Raw genomic sequence first — 13,485 nt, 5'->3', positions numbered from 1 at the left:
GACAGGTATGCCCAGTGGAAGGGTTTGAGCCATGTGATATGAAACGTGTGAGAGGGTCAGGGTCACGGGTGTGTTGGACCAGGGAAAAAAAGGTGGAACCAGGATGCAACCGCACGCAGAACCCAAGAGAAACAAAGAAAGAAAAATAGGGGTTTTAGCTCCCTTTTGGAATACTTCTTGTTTTTATTACCTTTTTTTTTTCTTCCTATAAATGCTTTCTTCTATATAACTGCACAATGCATAATATATAGCCGCCACACCACCTCTTTCATTCATATTCTTCTTCAACAAATTACACAAATCTCATTTCTTTCATTCCCTTCAATCCTTTTTACATTCACATTCTTGGTGTCCCTTTGTATTGCAAACGTCTTATATTTTAATTTATCTTCAAACCAATTAACAGGTAATGGTATGTTTTTGTAAAACCCTTTTTGGGTTTTTGGTTGTTCTTTGTGGGTATTGTAAATATCTAATCTTTATTGCGTATGGGTGATAAAAATTGATGTAATGAGCATGTGAAAAACAGGGGAAATTGTTAAATATTGGGTTTTTAAAACAAAGTATTGGCCTTTTTTCAATAAACTGGCTAATGGGTTTTATTGTTGTTGTATTGTGAGTGGTTTAAGTGTATTAGCCTGTTCTTTTCTTTGATAAAGGTTTCATCTTTGTAGAAACAAATGGTATACTAAGAAAGGGGAAAACAGAGGAATTTATTATGTATTGCTATCAAATTAATGATCTTTTTTGTTTTTGTTGTTTATTGTTATATGTTTTTATTCACTTTTTTTATTGGGTTCTCTAATTTATTTATTTTCCTGAAAATAATGGTGTAATTAGCAGGTGTTTATAAAGCAATGAAGTATGTTCTTGTAACTGGAGGTGTTGTTAGTGGACTTGGTAAAGGAGTGACTGCTAGTAGCATTGGTCTTCTTCTGCAGGCCTGCGGTCTTCGTGTTACATCAATTAAAATTGGTTTGTATTAATTACATTATTATGTTGGTTACCAATTCCTACATACCATGAAAAATGCACCTAAAATAAGCATAGATTATAGTTTAAATACATTGCAGATGTATGTGATAATGGATAACTATTGTTTCAAGATTAGTCAAAAACCAAAGTACTGTGCAATTGATGTATTCTCTATGGGGAGGATAATATAAATACATCATTGTTTTATCCCCAATGGATAAATGGATAACTTAGATTAATGTAGTGATTTTGTTTTTGGTGTCTAGTCATCCTATATTTTTCTTTTTATTTGTTTAGTAGTTAATTTTTATGAAGAATAGTCCTTTTGGGTTGTGTTATTGTGATCTTTAGTCTTGTATGTATCCGCCTCTATTCGCTTTTTCAAAAATAAAATTTTGTTTTTTTTGGTTGAATTATATTGACTGGATTATTATTTGTAGCTTTGATGATTAATTAATTTATCAAATCTTTCTGTCAAATCTGGGCTGGTATTTTTTGTTCTTGTTCTTTTCGTTAATGCTCCGATGAAGTTGTATCAAATTACAACAGTTTTAAGTAACATACAATGCGACGAAGAAAGTTTTATAATTTAATCTCCAATTACTATATGCCACATATCATACTGTATTAATTCATTTTCTTATTCTTACGATCATTTTGTTTTCATGCAGATCCTTATTTAAATAAAGATGCAGGAACAATGTCTCCTTTTGAGCATGGAGAAGTTTTTGTATTGGATGATGGGGGAGAGGTAACTTAAGTAAATGGCTTTAAATATTCGAATATTTTAATTTACAAAATGTGTTGTATAGATTTGATTTTAAGTAGTTACAGGATTATTAAAAGTTATGTTATGTTTTAAGGTGGATTTGGACCTTGGTAACTATGAGCGGTTTCTTGATGTTACGTTGACACGTGATAATAATATCACCACCGGAAAAATATACCAGGTAAGTTGGTCAAATCTGAGCATCTTTTATGCATTTTAATGATAATTTTTTAAATTTATGGACTTATGTTTTTATAAATTGTGCCTGCAGTCGGTAATTGACAAGGAGAGAAGGGGAGACTATCTTGGAAAAACTGTTCAGGTAAAAAAAAAAAAACGTTAAACAGAAATACAATGCATACTAGAATAGGTTAATTTGGGCTATGGTATATCTATAATGGTTTGAATTGGTACTACAAGAAAATTGTTTTAAAAGGGAACGGGTCAAAAATGCACTAGTGTACTTTATTCTTCTAGAAATCATATGACATTTCAGTTACTCATATTCAAATTTCGAAAGTTATGAAAAAATGTGTCGATCAAACTTGTCCATTTTGACACGTTACCTGCCCCGCCTATTTTGACACATTAACCTCTAATATACCGTGTAATAACACGTATGTTATATCTATGTTTTTAGGTTGTCCCTCACATTACAGATGCCATTCAAGATTGGATCGAACGCGTAGCAGCTATACCAGTAGATGGAAAAGAAGGTCCACCTGATGTTTGTGTCATTGAATTGGGCGGTACCATAGGTAACTTTTCGCCAATATGTATGTATGTGTATATATGTGTGTGTGTATATATATATATATATATATATATATATATATATATATATATATATATATATATATATATATAGTGTCATTCTTTTTTTTTTCTTTCTAGATTTTGGTCTTAAGAGTTATGGTCTTGCAGGAGACATTGAATCTATGCCGTTTATCGAGGCTCTTGGCCAATTCTCATATCGTGTTGGTAAATAATCTGCTAATGTTCAAAGTTTAATACTGTGAAGGAAAAATAATGCTATAAGCCAAATTTATGTAACATGTTTCTTTTAGGTGCCGGAAACTTTTGCTTAATTCATGTGAGCCTTGTGCCCGTTCTGAACGTTGTTGGTGAACAAGTGAGTTTACATAAATATCAGTTTTTTTAACCTAATAAAGTTTCTTGATACAATAATAATTATCTTTTCTTTGTTTGTTCAGAAAACAAAACCAACTCAACACAGTGTTCGGGGATTAAGAAGCTTGGGATTAACGCCAAACATATTAGCTTGTCGTAGCACAACGGTATTAGTCAGTTTTTGTTGGATTGAGTTTTTTTAGTTTTTGTTACAAACAACTAAATCTTTATTACGTTTTACTTGTTTATATGAAGGAATTGGATGTGAATGTGAAGGAGAAACTCTCAAGATTTTGCCATGTTCCGGTGACATATTTAAATACAATATAAACGTGTTATGTCTTCAGACATTTTTATTTATCGTTTGTTTTTAATCGACAATTATCTTTACTTTCAGGAAGATAACATTATCACTTTATACGACGTCTCCAACATTTGGCGCATACCTCTACTCTTACGTGTATGTAAAATTAGTACATATTTTAAGTTCTAAATCATGTTTATTTGTGGTCGAGTCTTTTATGTAGTTTTCTTTTGTCTTCTTTAGGACCAAAAGGCTCATGAAGCAATTGCAAACGTGTTGGGACTCGACCTTCCATGGTTTGTTCTAAATCTACTAACATTACTTGGTTTTAGAGGTGGCTATTTCAGTCGTTTATATGGTAACGGGTCAAATATTGAAAATTTCTAAAAATGAAATGGGTCAAATGGTTAGAGGAGCTGATCAAAAGTCACATAATTTTAATCGTTCTAATCTTTTCAACAAATTTTATATATTATACAGGTTTTTAACACTATTTAATCCATTATGTTTATATTCAAAGTGTTTGCGTGGGGCTGCTTAATGCAATCCGACCCATTTTGACCTGTCACCACCTTAGTGTTTAGCCACCTTTAAATTGCTTTATTGCTCTATATCATAATTGAAATCGTCTTGTTGTACAGTATCTCGTGCAAAGCCGTGTTAAGAGAATGGACAGCTAGGGCTCAACTGTGTGACATGCTAAATGAGCCGGTAATTTTCAGTTTAGACATAAAATCTCAAAATAAATCCGTTTTATTTTCTCTGCTAATGTTTCTTGGTTTTCTTATGCATGCAGGTCAGAATTGCTATGGTTGGGAAGTATACGGGTCTTTCAGATTCTTACCTATCTGTACTAAAGGTAATAATACCTCATTCACACACACTTTTGTATAGTTACATAAAAGCAGTGCACTCAAATGAGTTGACTGGTCAAAACGGGTTGAAAGTCACCTAAAGTGTTTTCAAATGTGAAAAAACCTCTCAATTTGTTATTATTAAAAATAGACCCTTTATTATTACAAAATATTATCTTTTGATTAGAGTACATTATCTTCTTCTCTTGAAAAATTAAAATAAAGTGACAAAAAGTGTTGATGGGCCAGCCCTTTCAGCTTGGATCTGCACTTAACACAATTTACCCTTTTTTACCCAAACCCATTTCGACTCGTTAACCAACAGTTTACATATGTTATGAAACATGCTTTATTTATTGAGTTTCATTATTAATTTATATTTTTTTTTATTCAGGCTCTGTTGCATGCTTCTGTTGCATGTGGTAGGAAACTAGTAATCAATTGGGTGTCTGCTAGCGATCTCGAAAACGCAACCGCGTTAGAAGTTACTATCTACTCCATCTCTCTTCTCTTAATTATATTTTTTTATAAAAAAATTAAAAAAAATTAATTAATTAATCTAATCATGGTGGGTGTTTTTTCTTTCAGAATCCTGACGTTAACAAAGCTGCTTGGGATTCATTAAAGGTTTGTATGAAATAGTTTTTTTTGTAAAAAGCCAACATCTTTTGAATGTTTTCTCCAACATAATCTTTTTTTTTTTAAATAAAATTATTATTTTTGTAGTCTGCGGATGGTGTTCTTGTTCCGGGTGGTTTCGGTGACCGAGGCGTTGAAGGGAAAATCATTGCAGCAAAATACGCACGTGAGAACAATATACCGTACCTTGGTATTTGTCTCGGGATGCAAACTGCTGTGATCGAGTACGCAAGATCTATTCTTGGTCTCGAAAATGCAAATAGCACTGAATTTGATCCAAATACTAAAAATCCTTGTGTTATATTTATGCCCGAGGTTTGTGTTAAACATATAATAGTACACTTCAGTTATTTGTTACACATTTTTGTTCACTCATACGGGTTTTATGAAATGATAACAGGGGTCGAAAACTCATATGGGTGGTACTATGCGACTTGGATCTAGGAGGACGTATTTTCAAGTCTCGGGTTCTAAAGCTTCACAGCTGTAAGCACATGAATTCAAACTATTCAGGTCAAAGTCGGTCAAAGTCAAAGTTAAAAAATTTAGTAGTACTGGATAATTGATACGTATTTGGTTTAGGTATGGTAATCAGAGTTTTATAGATGAGAGACATCGACATCGATACGAGGTATGTCGGTATACTTTAAGTTCTCAATATAATGAAGGTTTCATCATTTAACGGTTTTTAAATTACTCAAAATTCAAATTAGGTGAATCCTGAGATGGTATCAAAACTAGAAAAAGCTGGTCTGAGTTTTACAGGCAAAGATGAAAGTGGTCAGCGTATGCAGGTTTGTATTTATTTAGTTTTCATATAAGAGAATGTTTTATTTTATATTCAAGATTTTGTGATGGTATGATTTTAATACTTTGTTTTAATTTGCAGATTATTGAACTTGCTAGTCACTCGTATTTTGTTGGCGTTCAGTTTCATCCGGAGTTCAAATCTAGACCAGGGAAACCTTCTGCACTTTTCTTAGGTATACTAATCTTGTAGCTTGATTATATCATGAAAATAGAGGTGACAAAATGGGCGTGCAGGCTGTTTGGGTAACAATTCAGGGTCAAAACAAGTACTGTAACTTTTTAGTACCTGTTAATGTTTTTATAAAATGTCAATGTGTCGACTATGCTGCATCTTTATTTTGTTTTTTTATAATATTAATTTGATTTTTCAAATAAAGTAATTTATAAGCATGCATATTTAGATAAAGTCAACTTTGCCCTTCTACCAGTAATAAAACATCACCCAACTGGAGTTATACATATATAAATCGGTCAGAATGGTACCTTAAACAGGGGTGGTACTTAGTGTAACCCAAAGGGGGTAGGGGGCCCACCTGCGAAAAAAAATTGTAGTGTAATATTTTAGAATTTTTAGGGGTAAATTTTTTTTATGCTATTCACCCCCAAGTTTTTATTTTTCCCTCCATGTTATGATCTCCAAACAAGTTCCGCCACTGACCTTAAATTATAATGAAATGATAGTCCAAATACATAAAAGAGGTTTTTTTTTTTTTTTTTTTCAAATAAACAAAATTAAATTAAAATTGATCTGAAGATCTAGTTGAGATACAGCTGACTTAGACCCGACAACGTCTGATTGAGAGATCATACGAACTGTTTACATTTTATTGACTAGAACCTATTGCACAATCAAAAACATTGACCAAATACTCCAAACAAACAATAACCAAATAAATTGACATACACCTATTGAACAAAACAGAGGTTGATATTGGTCTTTTGTATGTTATGACTTATGATGATGACAGGGCTTATAGCAGCAGCTAGTGGCCAGTTGGATACGCTACTAAATAAACCCATTGCCACAAAGGCAAATGGATGCGCTAACGGTGTGTCTCTAGGATCACCACATCGTTACGGTAACGGGAAGTCAACGGTCAATGTCAGTTATACCAACGGGAATGGTAACGGGTTACATGCTTGAAACCCTACCCGAGTTGGCGTTTACGTTCGGGGGTGCGTTTGGTTTTGTTTTGTTTTGTTTTTTAAGTTGGGGTTTGTATAGCACTGCTAGGCTCGTGTCGGGATGAAGCTGGGTCCGGTCTTTTTTTAGAAAAGGAACAGCCTTTCGATTAGAAAAAGATATTTAAGGTTCGAAACCTGTTTGGTGCACAAGGTTGGTTGCAATCGGTACTTAACAAGGTAGATGCAAGTATTTGTTTTTTTTTTCTTTTTTTCTTAAAGACGTTGTAAGCGCCCTTAATAACATTTCTAAGTTACGCATGAATATTCTATGTTTTCGTCACAAGTATATTGCGTATTTACGTGCCACTTGATTTACGAGTGCTGGTATACGCAGTGTTTTATGTATGCCAAGTATTTGTAATGTAGTTGATACGTGTGTATAAAATCAAATCACCTATTATATTATAACTATGAAAAAATGAGTGTAATACTCTATGCAAAATGAGTAATATTCTTGATGAAAGTGTGATTTTTATTTTAACAATGAGCATAATCTCGAGCGTTGAGAAACTTCTAAATATTTAAAAAGTTTGAGGTGTATAAAAGACATGAATTTCTTCCACGCTTAAGATTGTGGAAACAAAGTTAAGTAAAAGTCACATTTTATCACGTTCACTAGTGGCGGAGCCCGTTCAATGCACAACACATTTTAATATTTTGATTTTCATTAATGGTTGGATAATCAAGTTGGTAAGATCCTGATAACGTATGATGATACCTTATCCATCAAGTTGCATTCCATATACCTCTTTGGACACGATTGATAAGCAGTTTGTAAACACGCCATGAGCTATTAGACCATTGCTAATTCTTGTAAACCATTTAGCAGACATATATAATAAACAAAATATCATGCATATCATTTGTTGACATCTTAATTTTCATATTTTTGAACATAGTTATATTATGAGTAAATTACACTAATGGTCCCTGTGGTTTATTGAAAATTACGTCGATCGTCCCTATCTCTTGAAAATTACATGGTTCGTCCCTGTGGTTTTAAATATCAACGGCGCTGGTCCCTGTGGTTTATTATAAATTATGTCGTTCGTCCCTATCTTTTAAAAATTACATGGTTCGTCCCTGTGGTTTTAAATATCAACGACGTTGGTCCATGTGGATTATTATTATTATTATTATTATTATTATTATTATTATTATTATTATTATTATTATTATTATTATTATTATTATTATTATTATTAAGCTTTAATCACTTTTTTATTCAGATTATATGTAGTTACATACATCTAGAATTTCTTTTAATCATGTGTTATTTCAGTTAAATAAATGGAAATTATTTTGAATGTTTAACAAATTTTACGAGCATGAGAACCAAACGGCAGTCAGAAATCAGTGCACGCCTAGAAAAGTTTATCCGAAGTTCGTTTGTTGCTTAGCTTTTATTAGAACAGATTTAATGTTCTTCCATCTTACTTCAGTTTTCTTTATCAAACAACGATGAAGTTGACTTTTTAAATGTCAAAAAAGATTAAGATCAGAATGTTGATCTATATTTGTACCACGTTAGACTATCTGATACAGAATGTTAACTTTTTCTTTTTTATCGAGATAGTTTATGATCGACTCTATACGACTGTAAAACAAACAATCATGCTACGAGTACTAACTTGTAGCTAACTAACTGGTTCTAATATGTAAACTGCATCTTTAATTCAGCTCAAATATATATTTATATATAAGTGGTAATGTATAACGTAATAAAGTGGTTAGAGGGACAAATTGGGTAATAATTACAAGCTTACAGTTAAATTGGGTAAGTGTGCGTTTGATAAAACTGAATGATTTAGTTCTGAATGATTCATAATCTGAATGGTCCAGAGCCTCTGAATAAGGTTTGCTCTGAATGAAAATAAGCTGTTTGATAATCATTTATAATGAACGATATGAACTGACTAAAACTACCTTATTAACGTGTGACATGAATAAAAAAAATCAATATATTTGTTAGTTAGGTGATCAGGATATGATTTGAGGAGAATATTATAGATATTTAGGCTCTTAATGGTTAAGAGAGTGTTTCATCTCTGAATGGTTCAGAGCTGAATTCTGAACCATTCAGCACTATATGTCATTCAGAGGTCAGATTCAAACGCAATGAATGCTGAATGGTTCAACATTCAGTGTTGAACCATTCCATTAAGAGGCAAACAAACGCACCCTAAGTCTACCAACGAGGACGGTATGTTGCCACTCATCAACAACAAGAACAACAATAATAATAATAAATAATAACAATAATAATAATAATAATAATAATAATAATAATAATAATAATAATAATAATAATAATAATCCACAGGGACCAACGTCGTTGATATTTAAAACCACAGGGACGAACCATGTAATTTTTAAAAGATAGGGACGAACGACGTAATTTACAATAAACCACAGGGACGAACCATGTAATTTTTAAGAGATAAGGACGGGCGGCGTAATTTACAACAAACCACAGGGACCATTGGTGTAATTTACTCTTATATTATATATTAATGATACGCATACCCGATTGGCTCGTGTTGTGCATCACACTTGCACCATGTGCATATTCTCTGCGCTATAGCACTTCAGGCGCAAGTAAATGTACGCTAGGGTGCGCCAGTTTGAGGATAGCGCGCTGCGTAAAGATGACGTGTCATGTACTTACCACGATCTCTGTACAAGGGCCGACAGCTAGTAAAAAAGGTAATAGTACTGTTCCCTGGTCCCCTCTATTGAACGACCAGGTAGTACGGACAAGAAAGCAATGTGGAACACGTGGCTCCAATAAGCAAACATCACTGTAGCTATAAATAACAGGCTCGAATCACAAGGCAAGGCATCGGGTTTTTGGGAAGTTACACACATACTATTTTTAGTATCTACGTACGGACCGATAGTGCTATCTACATAGCGCCTTCCTTACCCGCGCTACCGGACTCACAGCATTTCACTAGAAACTCTCGATATACAGGTAACGTTCTGTGAACATAAACCCTATTCCCAGAGCGAGCCATCGCTGACCGAACTACCCGCCGATGGTGGGTCTATGTTTAACCACCCTGCTGAGATCCTCACCTCGCAAGGGGTTATTCACGGTACTCCGGACCGGAGAGTTAAACTCAATTGACCCTTAAATCCCCCTTCATTGATGTCAAGCATGGACCGAACCCGACCCGATTATTCTATACTTGATCATTTGGCGCCATCCGTGGGACATTCAAGTTAAAAGGTTTTTATTTGATCTTTTCTCTATATGTTCACTACTCATTTATTTTTTCTTAACAGACATCTGTTGCGGAAAGATAAGTGCATTCAATGATTAACTGCCGACATCAGCTAGGAACTAAGCTGAAGGCCGACACTGGCGGAAGCTCGGAGGCAGCGGAGATATCGTTCCCCGCCATTTGGATGTTCAACACCTCCTTCGCGCCCATTGTAATACATGGATACTTACCCGAATCAGGTCATGGCGTTAAGCGCCTTCACATGGACAATGGCAGTAGTGTTGACATCATGTACGAGCATTGCTTCCGATAGTTGCCCACGCCGATGAGGAAAACCATCAGGCCTCCGACCACAGCCTTGTCTGGGTTTTCAGGAGAATCAGCGTGGCCCATCGGAATCCTAAACTTGAGGTTGGAGCTAAGAGACATCAAGGATAAATTCAAAAGGCGCACTGAGAGTGTTGAATTTTGTGTAGTGCGCTCATACTCCAGGTATAATGCTATATTGGGAAGAACTTCCATTCAAAAATTCGGCGCTATACCATCCACAGTCCACGGGATGGTCTGATTTCCAACGGAACGAGGAGTCGCCACTCTCGAATCGACACCGTTGGATGCTTTATGCGCGTCTATTACCAATAAAGGTAGCGCCACTCTGGAGGAGAAGGGCGCGAACGAATGGTGGGTCATAGTCAACCCCGAGTATCCGGAACAGAAGGTAAAAATAGGAGGAAGCCTGAAGCACGAAACTAAATAAAAGCTGAGGAACATCCTCATTTCCAACTCCGACGTGTTCTGTTGGCGCGATGCCGACATGACTGGAGTGCCTCATGAGATAGCGCAGCATTACCACTGCGCTAGCACCAATTTGACCCCTATCAAACAGAAAAAGCAGCCGATGGCGCCTGAGAGGAGCGAATGGTTGCGCAGAGAAGTTGACAAGTTGGTGAAAGCTAATATATCGCGCAAAGTGAACTACCAGACATGGGTGGCTAACCCCGTATTGGTAGCCAAGTCCGATGGAACGTGGCGACTTTGCATCGATTTCAAAGACATCAACAAAGCCTGCCCCAAGGACAATTATCCGTTTCCAGAAATAGACTGGAAAGTCGAGTCACTGGAAGGCTTTAAGTTTAAGTGCTTCCTAGACGCCTACAAGGGATATCACCAAATACAAATGGCTGAGGAAGACGAAAAGAAGACCGCGTTTCACACAGATCGGAGAATATACTGTTACACCAAAATGCCCTTCGGACTGAAAAACGCAGGTGCTACCTATCAGCGCACCATAGATACAGCATTCGCTAAGCAAATCGGGCGCAACCTTGAGGCGTATGTTGACGACCTCGTCATCAAAATCAATACCGAGGAATAGTTGTTAGCAGATATCCTCGAAACATTTAACACACTCAGGAGCATCAATATGAAGCTCAAGCCTACCAAGTGTAGCTTTGGGGAAGAAGAAGGGAACTTTTTAGGGCACATCGTGACTCCGCGTGGAATCAAGGCTAACCCGAAGAAGATAGAAGCAATTGAAAAGATGCCCTCCCCTAAAACAAAAAAGCAAGTTCAGAGCCTCAATGGAAAATTAGCCGCATTAACGCGATTCCTATAAGGCCCTGAAAGATCGCTTCAGTTCTTCCATACTCTAAAGGATTGGGCTAAAAATTCGGATTTCAAATGGACTGATGAAGCGGAAAAGGCATTCCAATAGATGAAAGTGCTACTCAAAGATCTCCCCACGTTAACAGCCCCTGTCGCGGGTGAGACCCTGATACTTTACCTTGCGGTGTCCAAGGAAGCTGTTAGTTCCGTCCTTATTGCGGAACGAGGAGACGCTCAAATGCCAATATACTTCGTCAGCAAAGCGCTATCGGGGAGCGAGTTAAACTATCTCCCAATAGAAAAACTCGTGTACGCGCTCGTTGTCACTGCGCGCCGGCTACGCATGTACTTCCAAGCACATCCAATTACGGTACTCACTGACCAACATATTCGACAACTGCTTTACAAGCCAGAGATATCGGGCAGACTGACCAAATGGACAATAGAGCTGGGCGAGCATGAAATTGCGTACTGCGCTAGAAGCGCTATCAAAGGGCAGGTGATGGCTGATTATCTGGTCGAAACAGCCGCTGATATACTGGCAATCTGCGACCCTGAGCAACTCCCCGTGCCTCCTCCTGAACTATGGGAGCTCTATACCGACGGCGCAGCAAGCTCTGAAGGCGCTGGTGCAGGTTTAATCTTCACGGGTTCGCGTCAGGAAGAGCATACATACGCGCTACGGTTCAATTTTAAGGTAACAAACAACGAGGCAGAGTACGAAACACCATTAGCAGGGATGCGTATAGCCCTAGAGTTAGGAGTAAAGAAGCTGCAAGCCTATGTGGATTCACAGTTAGTCACCAATCAGATAAACGGCACATTTGACGCCAACGACAAATATATGCAATCATACCTGGCTCTGGTCCACTCTCTAGCTGATACATTCGTTGACTTCAGGATCAGTCAAATCCTTAGGAGTCAGAACAAGCAGGCAGATGTACTCAGTAAGCTGGCGGCCTTCACCTTCAACCATCTAGAAAAGAAGATACTAGTGGAGCAAGTCTTCAAGAAATCCATAGAGCCAGAGACAACGATTGCGTCCGTTGAAGAAGAAGAAGCGACTTGGATGACATACATCATAGAATTCCTGCGAACTGGGTCTTTGCCCAAAGGAGAGAAGGAAGCAATGAAGATCAGGGTGAAAGCGCCGAATTACGAACTACGAGGGGAAACTCTACATCAAAAGTCTTATCTAGGCGCATCCCTACGCTGCGTGGGACCCAAAGAAGCCGCTATGATTATTGACGAGATTCACAAGGGATCTTGCGGGTTGCATTCTGAGTGGAGGACAGTCATCGAGAGGATTAAGCGATTAGGATATTATTGGCCCAGAATGTACGCCGACACAGCTGAAAGGATAAGAGTTTGCCACGAGTGTCAGTTGCACGCGCCCATTAGCAGAGCGCCGCAACACCCGATGATACCTATCACGTCGTCGTGGCCATTCTGCAAATGGGCTATTGACATAGTGAGACCTTTCCCAAAGGGCGCGGGGAACGCTGAATACCTAGTGGTTGCTATTGACTTCTTCACCAAATAGGTGGAAGCGAAACCACAGCGCACCATCACCAGTAAAAAGATCAGAGATTTTTCTGGGAAAGCATCGTATGCAGATTCGGTATACCTAACGAAATTGTCAGCAACAACAGCACACAATTTGAAGGCAACCCCTTCCGCAGCTGGTGTCAGGATTTGAATATCAAACAACGCTTCACCTCCGTCGCGCACCCTCAGGCTAATGGTCAATGTGAGGTTACGAATAGAGATATTGTGCACGCCATCAAAGCAAGGTTGGGAATGAAGCGCAGCGGATGGGTGGATGAGTTACCAAAAGTCCTATGAGCACACAAAACAACGCACAAGAACAGCACATGAGAGACACCGTTCAATTTGGTATACGGCTCAGAGGCAGTAATCCCGACGGAAATAACCATTCCAACAGAAAGAGTCTTGTCATACAGCGAGGGTGAAAACGACGAAAGG

The 13,485-nt window shown here is 37.2% G+C and overlaps 2 protein-coding genes across 2 annotated transcripts; both read left to right on the top strand.

Annotated features, from left to right (window-relative positions):
- Window positions 1-263: 263 nt before the first annotated feature.
- Window positions 264-7,057, top strand: LOC139857616 (uncharacterized). The gene is made up of 22 exons (XM_071846432.1): window positions 264-406; window positions 844-975; window positions 1,647-1,726; window positions 1,839-1,925; window positions 2,016-2,066; window positions 2,385-2,502; window positions 2,669-2,725; window positions 2,812-2,876; window positions 2,959-3,042; window positions 3,131-3,181; window positions 3,273-3,335; window positions 3,423-3,475; window positions 3,821-3,890; window positions 3,976-4,038; window positions 4,428-4,517; window positions 4,622-4,660; window positions 4,760-4,987; window positions 5,073-5,158; window positions 5,255-5,303; window positions 5,386-5,466; window positions 5,562-5,655; window positions 6,451-7,057. The coding sequence occupies exons 2-22, from the start codon at window positions 858-860 to the stop codon at window positions 6,624-6,626; spliced, it is 1,803 nt and encodes a 600-aa protein (XP_071702533.1). The 5' UTR covers window positions 264-406; window positions 844-857; the 3' UTR covers window positions 6,627-7,057.
- A 4,551-nt stretch (window positions 7,058-11,608) lies between these two features.
- On the top strand, window positions 11,609-13,042 carry LOC139859589 (uncharacterized). The gene has a single exon (XM_071848370.1). The coding sequence runs from the start codon at window positions 11,609-11,611 to the stop codon at window positions 13,040-13,042; it is 1,434 nt and encodes a 477-aa protein (XP_071704471.1).
- Window positions 13,043-13,485: the final 443 nt, after the last annotated feature.

The sequence above is a fragment of the Rutidosis leptorrhynchoides genome, chromosome 7 (genome assembly GCF_046630445.1).
Source record: "Rutidosis leptorrhynchoides isolate AG116_Rl617_1_P2 chromosome 7, CSIRO_AGI_Rlap_v1, whole genome shotgun sequence".
Taxonomy (NCBI): domain Eukaryota; kingdom Viridiplantae; phylum Streptophyta; class Magnoliopsida; order Asterales; family Asteraceae; genus Rutidosis; species Rutidosis leptorrhynchoides.
This window is presented reverse-complemented; position numbering and strand designations above follow the sequence as displayed.

What these genes read in the sequence shown, in the direction of transcription:
- LOC139857616 (XM_071846432.1), top strand. Translation starts at nt 858, where the DNA reads ATGAAGTATGTTCTTGTAACTGGAGGTGTTGTTAGTGGACTTGGTAAA. An exon ending in TGTTACATCAATTAAAATTG is followed by an intron (nt 976 to 1,646) that starts GTTTGTATTAAT and finishes GTTTTCATGCAG; the next exon opens with ATCCTTATTTAAATAAAGAT. An exon ending in GGTTCTAAAGCTTCACAGCT is followed by an intron (nt 5,159 to 5,254) that starts GTAAGCACATGA and finishes TATTTGGTTTAG; the next exon opens with GTATGGTAATCAGAGTTTTA.
- LOC139859589 (XM_071848370.1), top strand. Translation starts at nt 11,609, where the DNA reads ATGAAAGTGCTACTCAAAGATCTCCCCACGTTAACAGCCCCTGTCGCG.